The sequence below is a fragment of the Penicillium verhagenii genome (assembly GCF_028828195.1).
Source record: "Penicillium verhagenii strain IBT 33310 chromosome Unknown utg000010l_segment0_segment0, whole genome shotgun sequence".
NCBI classification, from domain to species: domain Eukaryota; kingdom Fungi; phylum Ascomycota; class Eurotiomycetes; order Eurotiales; family Aspergillaceae; genus Penicillium; species Penicillium verhagenii.
In genome coordinates this window covers 1,200,771-1,213,386 of record NW_026643174.1, presented here as the reverse complement: position 1 = coordinate 1,213,386, position 12,616 = coordinate 1,200,771, and the positions used below count along the sequence as shown (strand labels likewise).

General features: G+C 48.0%; 6 protein-coding genes across 6 annotated transcripts; 2 read left to right on the top strand and 4 right to left on the bottom strand.

Annotated features, from left to right (window-relative positions):
- Positions 1-176: 176 nt before the first annotated feature.
- gel2 (1,3-beta-glucanosyltransferase gel2) lies at positions 177-1,774 on the bottom strand (the record flags this gene model as incomplete). Its single annotated transcript, XM_057169701.1, has 3 exons — positions 177-1,349; positions 1,426-1,525; positions 1,599-1,774. The coding sequence occupies 3 exons, from the start codon at positions 1,772-1,774 to the stop codon at positions 177-179; spliced, it is 1,449 nt and encodes a 482-aa protein (XP_057017092.1).
- A 1,046-nt stretch (positions 1,775-2,820) lies between these two features.
- On the bottom strand, positions 2,821-3,561 carry N7466_010311 (TOM complex receptor protein TOM20; the record flags this gene model as incomplete). Its single annotated transcript, XM_057169700.1, has 3 exons — positions 2,821-3,029; positions 3,140-3,385; positions 3,504-3,561. 3 exons carry the CDS (start codon positions 3,559-3,561, stop codon positions 2,821-2,823), a joined length of 513 nt encoding a protein of 170 aa, XP_057017091.1.
- Positions 3,562-4,239: 678 nt separating this feature from the next.
- N7466_010310 (exocyst subunit EXO84) lies at positions 4,240-6,418 on the top strand (the record flags this gene model as incomplete). The annotated part of the gene is made up of 3 exons (XM_057169699.1): positions 4,240-4,636; positions 4,699-5,977; positions 6,037-6,418. 3 exons carry the CDS (start codon positions 4,240-4,242, stop codon positions 6,416-6,418), a joined length of 2,058 nt encoding a protein of 685 aa, XP_057017090.1.
- Positions 6,419-7,538: 1,120 nt separating this feature from the next.
- Positions 7,539-8,891, top strand: N7466_010309 (uncharacterized protein; the record flags this gene model as incomplete). Its single annotated transcript, XM_057169698.1, has 2 exons — positions 7,539-8,511; positions 8,581-8,891. 2 exons carry the CDS (start codon positions 7,539-7,541, stop codon positions 8,889-8,891), a joined length of 1,284 nt encoding a protein of 427 aa, XP_057017089.1.
- A 1,114-nt stretch (positions 8,892-10,005) lies between these two features.
- On the bottom strand, positions 10,006-10,620 carry N7466_010308 (RING-H2 finger protein; the record flags this gene model as incomplete). The annotated part of the gene is made up of 1 exon (XM_057169697.1): positions 10,006-10,620. One exon carries the CDS (start codon positions 10,618-10,620, stop codon positions 10,006-10,008), a length of 615 nt encoding a protein of 204 aa, XP_057017088.1.
- A 798-nt stretch (positions 10,621-11,418) lies between these two features.
- On the bottom strand, positions 11,419-11,981 carry N7466_010307 (uncharacterized protein; the record flags this gene model as incomplete). The annotated part of the gene is made up of 2 exons (XM_057169696.1): positions 11,419-11,693; positions 11,756-11,981. The coding sequence occupies 2 exons, from the start codon at positions 11,979-11,981 to the stop codon at positions 11,419-11,421; spliced, it is 501 nt and encodes a 166-aa protein (XP_057017087.1).
- Positions 11,982-12,616: the final 635 nt, after the last annotated feature.

Below are 12,616 nucleotides of genomic sequence, written 5' to 3'. Positions count from 1 at the left end.
TTCAAAACACACCAATCATGTGCAGGAAACTAGTAAATAAAGAGAAGAAGAAAAAGAAAAAAACCAAGCATTCACAAGAATCATGCCAAAGAAGAAGAAAAAAGTGACCAGAAAAAGGGAGAAAGAGAAAAGCGATTGTCTACACTCTATCATCTATCCTCATACACTAAACATCCCTAAACCAGGGTAGCAAGAAGCATGAAGAAGCCGCTAATACCACCAAGGGCAAGGGGAGCGCTGTTGGCCATGGCAGCATTCTTGGTGGAGGAAGCGGTTCCGCTGGAAGAGGAGGAAGTGGAGGTACCGCTGGGACCAGCAGACTCATCACCAGTCAGAACCTTCAAGGTAAGGCCGGTGATCTGAGCGCCAGTGTAGTCGTAGACGGTCTGAGAAAGAGAGGTGCTGCTGACAGAGACAACGGAACCGGAGGGAGCGTTGGGCAGACCGCTCTTGATGTAGTCGGAAACCTTGGAAGGAGCCTCGGGCAAGTCCCAGGAGTTGTAGAAGTCCGAGCTGGTGATAAGATCAGCGGCACAGGCAGGGGCATCAATGCTGGTCTGGGTCTTGTTGGCAGTCGAGATGCGGTCCATGTCGATCTGGTTGAACTGCTTCTTAAGGTTATCGAAGTCGACCAGAGTGGTAACGACGCTGCTGCTGTTGACATCGACAAGACCGTAGTTGTTAGACTCTTGGGTCCACTCGTAGACGAGACCACCGGAGAAAGCCTGAGTCATGTCCTCGCCGTACAGAGCCTGAACCTCGCTGAAGGTACGGGGAGTGACCTCGTTACATCCATACTCGGAGAAGAAGACGGGCAAGGTGGCGTTGGAGAAGTCCTCGGTGAGGACGTTGTATCCGGAAGAGGTGTAGGTAGCATCACCGCACCAGGAGTAGGAGTTCAGACCGAAGAAGTCAGCGGACGACTCAGTGGAGTTGGAGAGGCTGCACTCGAAGTAGTTGGCGGTATCCATCAGGATATCACGAACGTCAGCAGCAGAGTAACCAACGGGGATAGTACGGTTGACATTGTTCTTGATGTACTGCTTCATATCACGAACGACAGCACGAACGTAGGCGGGGGCAATGTAGGCAGCGTCTTGGTTGATGACCTCGTTTCCAGCGAAGAAACCGAGGACGTTATCGAACGCCTTAAAGGCCTCGATAACACCGAAGACCTGCTCGTAGTAGCCAGCGGTGTAACTGGTCCAGGGCTCAGCTCGGTTCAGCGAGCCAGTGGAGTAGGGAGAGTTGACATCGAGAATCATGTAGATGCCGGCCGCTTCGAAGATGGAGGCGCACTCGTTGTGGTCAAGGGTGGGCTCGACATTGTAAACACGGATAGTGTTCACCTAGAGGGAATCAGTATGGGCGTCTTTTTTTCTTCTTCTATCTTTTGGCTGGGTCATTCGCAGGTCCAATACTTACGCCCAGTGACTGCATCAGGATAGCATCACGAAGACAGGCATCAGGCTGGCTCAGGGGATCCTTGGTGGAGCTGAAGCCAGATTCACCACCGGGCTGGTAGCTGTGCACGGTGTCAGTTCGGGGGTCTAATGCTGACATTGGGCATTTTCAAAACCCCAGGGGATTAGACATACTCGACACCGATGATCTGGAAACGCTCCTTAGTCTCGGAGTTGACAAAGTCCTTGCCATCCACTTCAAGAGTGGTAACAGCAGCAGCGGTACCGATGAGGGCACAGGCAGCCGTAAGCACACGGCCGTAAGATTGAGACTGTATAGCGGTCAGCACTCCCCCAACCTTGGAAGCCATTCCATAGCTCTAAATCTCTTCGCGGATTCTTTTTAAGATTCCTATCTTCTCCTTCTCCGATGAATGGGGAAAGCACATACGAAAACCATGATGAATGCGATCGAGATATATTAAAATAAGTGGAAGATAAACAAAAAAGAGCTGGGGAAGTTGTGGAAGCGATTGGAAGTATAAGAAGTTGGGAGCAACGAGCTCAAAAGGAAAGAACGAACGTCGGGCGATATAGATCACCAAAATGAACCGAGAAATGAAAATAGCAGGAAAAATCAAATAACAAAGAGGAAAAGGAGTTTGGAGTTTAAAAGCAGGCGGGATTATGATCGGCGGGGGGGACAAAACCCTTGAAGTGGAGCCGGTCAGAGGATGAATGTCCAGTGAGGATGAGAGTTCAGGGTCCAAGTTGATTAAGTCCCTGAAAGGCCCTGAAAGTCCCTGGAAAATGTGGAAAATGTGCCCTGAGACGCCTGCGGGTCAATGAAGTCACTTCAACTTGGTACGCTAATTATGATAAGTCCATTTTGATTGGGCTTATTCCACCAGGTTTCAGCCACCATTTGCATTGCTTCTATTTATTCTTTCAATTCAATCACTTCGTATGTGGATCATTTTGATTCGTTCTTCTAAAATACATTATCTGCATATTCATGGTCGCCTTGTTTTCCCCCGTGTCCCGAGGCCCTACCCAGATTAAATGCACACAACTCACTATAAAATAGATGGAAAACAACGAGCCCCCAAGAAATGAGAAAAGGAATAGAGAGAAAATAAGGAGAAGAGAGTGGGAAACAAAATTCCAATTTCCTAGCGCCCAGAAAATACCAAGGCCGGGCCAAGCCCAATACATGTACACATTCACCACGACAAGACGGCAAAGAGAAAAAGAGAAAAAGAAAAATTGGGGTGGTAAAGAGGCAATTGTGGAGAGTGGACAGGCTGGGAACGAGGAAGGTATGAGGTTAAAAAGCGACAATAAAATAATACAGCCAAGGTCAAGCCAAGGAAAAGAAATGGGAAGAGGTTTTTGCTTCAGGTTCCAAGGGTCGCATTTATTCGACTCCGTGGTTATCAGCAGCACCGGCACTCTCGCCAGTGAAGCTGCCAAGCTTAAGACCAGCATCCATAGCAACCATCTCAGCCAAGATCTCCAGAACCTCCTTGGGGACAGTCTTGTCGTAGATGGAGATCAGGTCCTTGGGCTGGGGGTAGACCTTGAGGGCCTTGTAGAAGGCAATAGCGGCCTCGATCTGGCTGTTACCTATTTGCACGACTAATATCAGCATTCTTGTCTTCTTTTTATTTTATTTCCCGTGATCAAAAGGTTTCATGTTGGGTCTTCACGCCATGGAGCTGCGCTGCAATACATACCATCCTGGCACAGTCCTTCACCGGTAGCAACCTGGGTCATGAAGTAGGACTCCTTCTCCTCCAGATCAGTGGGGAAGCCTTCCTCCTTGGCGCGCTGAACGGCCTCCTTGATCACCTCACGCTGCTGAGCACCCTGGGCTTCAACCTCCTCCTTCACGGCCTTGGCGAGACGCTTGTTGTTGCGCTTCAGGGACTTGCGGAACTCGGCATCAGTCTGACGCTTGTGATCAAAGTACGCGGCATAGGCTAATTCATGGGAAAGTTAGATCAAGACAAGATTCGATAATCGAACGCAGGACAGGCGAGAGACTGAGACGGAATGATGCATTGACAAGGCTTCATTGCCGAGAGGTCCGATGCTTACCGAGCAAACCAGCGACGACGGTACCAGCCGACGCGGCAATCAGAACAGATGTGCGCATTATGAAAGGAGGAAATGAGGTTAAAGGGTTGGAATGAATGACGCGACCGAACAGGATCTGAAGAAATGACGGGGTTAGAAGGTGACGAAGCTAACGACGTGTTTTGGGGATAAATTTGAATTTGGACAGGAAATTTGTTCTTCCGGCCACTTCCTCTTCGGGTGCCATGTCATGAAGGGAATACCTCAGATGCTCTTTTTAACAAGTGAAGACTCCAATAAAGGATTTAGTTTAAATACGAAGGAATTGCTTTAGCTTTCAAAGTCAACTATAGAAGACCATGCATCAATGTCACTTTTGAAGTGAAATCTGGAGAAATTGAAGATATATATACACAATGTTAGTAGTGTGTACCTACTACTACTAGGTACGTCATTTACATTGGACCAACCCATACATTTAAAGATATGTAAAATATGTACCTACACCATGATACTACCTTTGAATAGGCTGTATTCAAATCTTTAGAAAGAAGGAATTTGATATAGGTAATTAGCGTACAAATGAACCTGAAAGAAATAAGTTTCTATGTACAGGCATACATCCATAGTACACCAATGAATAGCTGTCCCTACTCCGTAACTGTAACCTACCGCTAGCCCGATACGGGATCCTCCAGATGTCCCAACTTCCCCTTGTCCAATCTCCAGTGATCCCAACCCATCCCCAATCGCAACAATGGAAGGCCGAGGATTAACTCTGCGGAGTAAATCTCGTCGTCAGCGTCCTCAAATCAGTGCTCCGAAACCCATCTCCAGTCCCTTACCGCCAAATACCAGAGCACCCGATGCCGGCCCAAACACCATCCCCGCAAGCAAGGACCGAGCTCCCCAGAGTGATGCCACCGCCGATTTGGTAAAAAGACGCTACTCCACCCGATTCAATAACCCGGGCGACATTGATACCAGTGCACCTCCTGTCCCCTCGCTTCCCCCGCCGGTGCCCGGGGGTGGATATGGTGGGCTACCGTCAACCACTGCTCAGAGGCAGCCATCACCGGCGGATGGCGCCCCCTCATCATCACTCAGAGTGGATTTGAACGTTCTTCGGGATCCTAGTCTACCGGTAGAGCGATGTATGTGCCTTTCCATACCCTCCGCTCCTTTCACCTAGACGAAAACTGACATACAACTCCAGATGTGGCCAATCTTCTTGCGAACGCGTCCGAGGAGGAAATCCAAAAATACCAAGAAAGCCTTCGCAAAGTCAAAAACCGAACCTCGACCGACCTCCAGCAGAATGTCTACCAGAACCGCACACAGTTTATCAAAATCAGCAAAGAGGCTGAGAAACTCAAGGACGAGATGCGGACCCTGCGGACCCTCATGGCTGAACTGACCAATGCGCTCGGACAGACGACCGTAGGAAACAGTCCAAATCCTATGTCGCCAGTCGACGACCAGTTCCCGAAACGGAGCTCGAATCGCAGCTCCGTCGCCAACCTGGAAAGCATGTGGAGTGTGCAGTTGCAGGCATTATGGAAAAGCGTGGAGGGCTCACAGAAATTCCTCCCGGCTGTACCCGGGCGACACATTGTGTTGGAAACAGGTCACTGGGCGGAGCTGGACTCGGCCACTTGGAAGCCAAAGCGACCGGTACATATCGTCTTGTTGAACGACCATTTGTTGGTGGCCGCCAAGAAGCGCAAGCGTGTGGACCAAAATCAACCCGCTCACCGTGGACCGGTCCCTACTAAACTGGTTGCGGAAGAGTGTTGGCCACTACAAGACATCGATATCATTGACTTGGCAACAAATCTGGGAACTGGCGCGGCGCGAGCGGAGGCTTTGGATCGCGGCATTGCCAATGCAATCAGTATCCGCGTAGGGTCTAAGCCATTTACCTATCGCCAAGACAAACGCGATACATCCACCAAAAACGAACTGCTCGCGACCTTTCGCAAAACAGTGGAGGATCTCCGACGGAACTTGCGCTCAGAAACCGAAGCCGCAAGCAAACCTCTGGAGTCTTATGGATACCTCACCGGACGACACACCTCGTACCCTCAAAAAGCCGATCAGTTTGAGTTGACGGATAGCCCACGCGACAAATCAGATGTGCGCATTGATGTGGATGGCAAGCAACAGAACCTTCGCTGGGTGGAGGGACAAATCGACGAGCTTGACATTGACATCGCGCTGCAGCGATTCGAGGCTGCAGTGTCCAGCATCGAACGACTTCGAAAGCTGGCCAAGGGACTGAAAGGAAATGCCATGGCCCAGGACGTGATTAATGTGAAGATTGATGGACGAGCAACTCGACTCGCTGGGATACTCTCCCGTGCACTGGTCGACACCCACTCATTTCCTACGGCGACCAAGACTAATGTCACTTGGCTAAGTCGTTTAGGATTCGAGGATCAGGCCCGTGAGACCTATCTGAGGGCTCGAACTGATATTATCGCCAAGCGCATTCGGTGAGTACTACTAATCAACTCTAAATAATAACAACGAACCACCTCTAACGTCGAAACAGGGCTTGCGTGTTTGAGGGTGACCTCCCTCTCTATATCTTCCAAATCTCATACGTCTACTTCAGTCTCATCAAGAACACGGTCGGCATCTACCAGAAGTGCTTCCCCAGCTCAATGTCCAGCTCCTCTATCCGCTGGGCCAAGCAACATCTGGATGGCTTCAACGCCTTGCTCAGTCGCCAGCTTAGTAGTGTGCAACGAGGCACATCGATATGGGATAAGTGTCTGGATATCGTGCACGAGCATGCGGCACATTTGAATAGCGTGGGCATTGACTTTACAGACTTGGTTGCACAAGGACTAGAGGATCCCAGTGAGACTGGTGGTCCACGGGCTATTCAGCCTGGTGAACTTGCCGCGCCATCCACCCTGGCCAATCTATAGATCTGTTGGGGAATAGACTCGGAGCCTTGGACGTGATACGTGGGAAAATTTATGAGTACGCATATTTAGCCGAAATGAAATTCAAATCAAGATCATTTAGTTGATAACGGAATCCGATGCCCATTTCAAGGTTGTCAACAGTTCCAACAGTTATTCCCGAAGAAATCTTCAATGTTGGTTATACCCGTAGACTAAAAGTACCTTTGGCGAATGAGTAGACCTCTACAAATCTTGGAATCATCACACACTCATGGATGGGCCAGAAATGGAGCATTGCATAGTTTCATCTTCGGAGTCTTCTCTATACATTCAATGTTGTACGTCAAGCGAGCCGATATCCGTCAACTGGTCCGATTCTAACCGTGTATGCTGGCAACAAGATCCTCTCCAAGCGCTGATGAAACCGGAATCCCGAAAGAATAACTCACTCGGGACAACGTGCAGCTCATCCTTCGGGATTCCCACAATTACACAAAGCCTGTTTCCCAATGACGCACCCTTGAGATGAAGATCACGGAAACCTCGTTGATTCGTTCCAACCCCGGTTAACTCGGCCTGTTGGACTCTGTTGGCTGCGCTGCCTGCGCATAAGCAGCCCCATCCGATGAATAGTGGGGGCTTCGGAAGCTGAGCAATGTGCATGGTGCACTTCCGGTAAGCACCAACCCCCCAAAATACCAGATGCAGACTAGAATAGTCAATGAAGCTTTTTCACTAACAAGAATATGCGGGCAGGTTTTCCCCAAGTGGATGCCTGGTGCACACGGATGATCGGCCTCTAGAGCCCCGCTGTCTTCAGTAGCGCCTCGGAAGGGGGTAGACATCATACCATGCACGTCTCTCGAGAACTCCGACATCTCAACTCCTCAGCAATGCATCGGATAGCTATTATTATTACACTTTGCAATGGGCCGGTCATCTCTAACTTTGAAAAACAGTCAAATAGCCAGCATGAGAACACCATTCATCCTTCATTCCATTCACCATCGCATCTCATTCTCAGTATACAACAAGCCAAAGCTACCTCAAGCAAAAGCCACTTCCACAATTAGTGTTCACTCCACTATAAACTCCTCTCCACTTCAAAGAAAGCCAATCACCAAGCATCATCCATAACAAAATGGGTTTCCAAGACAAACGAGTTGTGGTTGTCGGTGGCGGTCTCGGCGGCATGGCCTTCATGAACGCCGCCCAATACGCCGGCGTGAAGAATATCCAGTGCTACGAGCAAGCCCATCAATTCGGTGAAGTCGGCGCCGGAGTCGACATCTCTGCCAACGCAAACCGCATTCTCGACGCATTTGGCCTCAAGGAATCTCTTCTTAGCCGCTCCTCGCCCCAGCTCCCCTACTATATGCAATACCACAACTACAAGTCCGGCGAATACCTCGGTCATATCGAGGAATTCTCAGAGCCGCACGCCCGTCTCATCCACAGAGCCCACCTCCTCGATTCGCTCAAGGAGTCCGTCCCAGAAAACCTCCTTCACCTCCAGAAGCGTCTCGCCCGTCTCGACCGCAACACCGGCCCCGACGCAGCACCCTACACCCTGCACTTTGAGGACGGCACCACCACCGATGCTGACATCGTTATCGGATGCGATGGTATCAAATCCAGAGTACGTCGCGAACTCGGCTTTGGAGACTCGCCCAATTACTCCGGCCAGGTCGTGTACCGTGGGTTCGTCGACTACAAGGATCTACCCGAAGAAACTGCTAAGCTGCTCCACAACGTTGTCAACTTCCGTGGACCAAAGCGTCATATTCTGTGCCTACCTATCGGCAACCCTGATACTCAGACAGACCGCATTGGTGTTATTGGATTTATGTCCGAGCCGCTCGAGTCCTGGGATTCCGAGAACTGGATGGCCCGCTCGGAGATCAGTACCCTACAGGAGCACGTCAAGGACTGGTGCCCACAGGTGCAAGATCTTATTAAGGGTCTTGAGGCGGGATCGCCCGATGGCCGAATGATGAAGCAAGCGCTTTATGTGCGCGAGCCAATTGCCAAGTGGTACGAGATGAAGGACGGGCAAAAGGATGCGGGAATTGTCCTCCTCGGTGATGCTGTTCACTCGACTCTTCCCCACCAGGGTAAGCTTATGCTCTATATCTAAAGAACTATTCTATTTTGAAAACCATGACTAACGATTTTGATAATAGGCCAAGGTGTCTGTATGGCCATCGAGTCCGGTATCGCACTAGCCACGATTCTTACCCACTGGAAGAACGATGATCTGCAGGCTGCATTCCAATTTTACCAGGACCTGCGCAAGCCTCGCACGGACCGAGTGACAAAGACTAGCTTTGAAGCTGGAAAGCTTGCTAGCTCGGATGAACCTGATCGCATGACTGATAAGTTTAACCCCGAGGCGCTGATGGAGCGTATGAAGTGGATTATGGAGTATAATGTGCTCGATGACTTGAAAGCCAAGGGTGCCGAGCTCATGGACTTTAGTGAATCGCACATCTAATGATTTCGAGTCATGACATGCATGCAAATTTTGCTGTCTTTGTCTTAATTTCCTTGGACAGTCTTGTTGTTTTTTTGTCTTGTTTCATGACTGATAGATTGTTTTTGTTTTCTTTGTGATGTACTTATGTGGCCCACTTGGGTGACCTCACAGCGCTATATATAGACATTCAGCTAATAGACCATTTTTCATACCGAACAATTCTGATTATGAGCTCGATGGATCTTTACAAATGATGCGGAAGTGTTGAAAATAAGTAACTCTGCTGTTGATTCCATAGGCATCGGAAACCTCTAGTGCATAGAAAGTAGCGGTGTTGATTATGGAAGACTCTTCATAGGAAATGCCATTCACAATTTCAAGTATCAACCTTCAACCTTCAAAGAGACTACCTGAAAGAATGCCAAAGTTCAACACAACTCCACTGTCACTGAAAATTCTCCCACCAGTAGCGCAGACCTTTTTTGAATCATGGAATAGTTTACCCCGCGATGTCGAAATCCCATCAACACCCCTCAACACCTTGATCGGCTGTCAGGAAAGGCTTGAGCAGATGTTATCACAACAAGATACTTTTGAGGTCTTGCTCGCCAATTCACCTGCTCCTGAATCCACCGATGATCCTGAAAGCAAATACTCCCCTGCACATACGGTTCTGGGATTTGTGGCGATCAACAAGAAAGAAAAGGCATTAGACCAGCTTTTTGTTCACCCCGACGCGCAGAATCTCGGACTTGGGGATTTTCTGCTTGACCTAGTTAAAAGAAAATACCCAAGAGAGGATGGAGGATTTTGGTTACGAACCGCTGAAGGGAATCTCCCAGCTTGTAGGTTCTATGAGAAGAGAGGGTTGCGCATGGTAAAGAGAGAGAGACATCCAGTCTGGGGCCATTGGACTTGTATCTACGCTTGGCAGTAAAATGTCCTGTTATCTACTAGAACTCGTGCTTTAATGTGCCTGAAGACTTTTGGTTTCTAAATTCTACAATTTTGGACAACTGGGTAGGAGGATGATCGAATTTTGAAGTCAAATTCTGTCTATAATTAACGGAACATGCAAACAAACCTACTTGTAGTAAGAAAAATCCACCTTCTACCAATCTTTCAATCCCTCTCACAGTGTGTGACGGCACATAGGGCAGCTGTTGTTATCCCGCAGCCAAGTGGTAATGCATCGAACACAGAACCAATGTTCGCAAGGAAGAACAATAACATCAGAGTTAGCCGCAACATTCTCCCTGCAAATAGCACAGTCAGTCTCCTTGCCAGCAGAAACAAGCTCACCTACCGCTTTACGTGTCAACGAAGCAAGAGTTTGAGCAGTCAGACCGCGGAAATCCACAGTATCGAAGCCCTGAGCAAAACCAAGATCAGGAAGAACAACACCCTGAATAAACCAAGACTCGGGCAGCTGAACCATTTCAATCATGTCTAGCACAATAGTACGTCCTTGTCCGGCCCGTGGAGGACCAACCGCAACCATTCGGGGGCCTCCGTAAAAGACGTTGACATCGTCGCGGAAAAGTTCCTTGTCCCAGATAATATCCATACTATGCTCGAAAATTTCTGGACCAAATGCTGATAGGTACATGATTGTGTCTTCTATAGCCTGTTGCGCATTCCGCCCGTCATTTTGTCTAGCGCGGAAACGAGTATCAATTAGAAGTCCCAGTATATCGCCGCGGAGGTCATCGTCGACTTCGTGAATGTAGCTAAAATCAGTGTCCATTTTTAAAATTGTATGATTTTCTTGGGGGGTGAGAGTTCAAGGTAGAAAATCGTTGATCTTATCTGAAATTTGAGAGCCTTTGAAGGTGTGGATTTGATGTTGTTTTGAATGTTTTGAATGTTTTGAATGCTGATGATTTGATGGATGCCAGGTAGTGAGATGCTCGGGGTCTTTATATTCTCGAATCCCAGAATCCTCGACTTGAATATAGCCATTGTGTTGATAATTGTACAATGAAGAACTATTATTATTCAAGGACAAAGAGGTGGTAGGGATCTCGAGGATACAATGCGATGTATGATGTATCAAGTATTCATGCCTAGTACTGCATACATACTTTCATGGTTTTTTCTTTCTACTTATAATGTGCATTGTTCTAGAGAGGCTATTTGTAGATCTCAAGTGCTTGAAGAAAGGACAAGAAACCATTCAGAGGAACAACAATTCCGACCTTGAATGAATCTTCCTTGAAAATACTAACACAGGGACAATGGAAGAGTATTACGAAAGAAATGAAAGAGGGGCAAACCAAAGGGACAAAGGAACAAAGCAAATGAATGATAGAGAATAGAAAATAAGAATACAAAGCCTAAGATGCTAAAAATGATGGCGAGAGAATAGTAAGAAGGATGGAAAAAGGCTCATTTTGTCGCTATTCCAACCTTGAAAACGCCTCTGTAGTAGAGAAGCATTTCATCACAACGGCTGGGGCTGGTTAGAATCGGGTTTACTTGTCCCTTGTGATGGTAAATCGGAATTTTGAAAGAAAACAACCCCAAAAGCAGCGAGAGGACTTGGCTAAAAGTGTGAGCTTGAGCCAGCAGGATTTTTAGACGTCAGCTGCATAATATTGGTATGAAGCTGGGTGTTCGCTGATCGAAGAAGACCAACTTCATACTCCAAGTATTGAACTCGAGCGATGAGTTCATCCTGTGCAGCCCGAACTTGAGCATAATTAGCTGCAAGGGTCACATTTCGACTTTCCAAGCGACTGACTTCGTTAGAAGCCCTCTCCTTTTCAGCCATCCAGTGGGCTCGTAGTCGTTGAAACTCGCATTCTGAGCTCTCGGTTGCTGAGTCCATTAGTATTCTCCTTCTAGGCTGACGGAATGGTTGTAAAAACATGACGACTTACCATGATCTCTCCGCCAGCAGTGCGTACACCGAGTGATAATTGGGGGTACAGGGTTATCCGAGCATGGCAAGGTGAGGCTTGTGGGATTTAAGATAGGGCCGAAAAGTGAAAGGGGGGTCAGAGGTCGGGAAGTTGGGTCGATTTGTGGTGGACTTTCAATCATGCCCTTGTCAAGAGGGTCGTTTTCAATGGCTGATTCCGAGCGAGTAACTCCTGTAGGAGACATTTTCAGGAGCAGGAATACTCGTCAGCGCTTTGTTTCCTAAATCCCCACTTGAAAGATATTGTTAGTACTCAAAACTTGCTGCGTGGAGAGGAATGTGAGATGAAGTTGATGGTTTGCTTCACAGGGGAGCTCTTACTGGAGTGCGTTGAGTGGAAGTGTTGGAATGAAATGATAATTTGAATGATGAGTTTGAGTTAGGAGGTGGAAAGGAAAGAGAATGGAATGGAATAGAATAGACATGAGAAAGATGATCAGTCATTTGCATGTGAGAATACCAATAGCATGGATATAATCACTGGGATTGAATGTTAGTATGAGTTGTAGAAGACATTCCAAGGTTCCCAAGTAAGAAGATGGCAACTGGTCTGGTTGATGGCATGTCGAATCTGGTTTAGCGCAGTGGAGTCTGTCTCCACCAGCAGACGAAAATGGATTTCTCAGACTTCAACTGTTTCACGTTTTTTTATGATATAAATCATGGAAAAGAGGAGAAATATCAAGTAGAAATGAAAAATGAAATTGGTATATAGCTGTTGAAACCCCCGAAATGTCCCCAAACCCCACCAAACCCAAGAAAAACCCAAGAATGACCCAAAACCGACGCAAAACCGACCAAACGCAACACGCACGCCAAA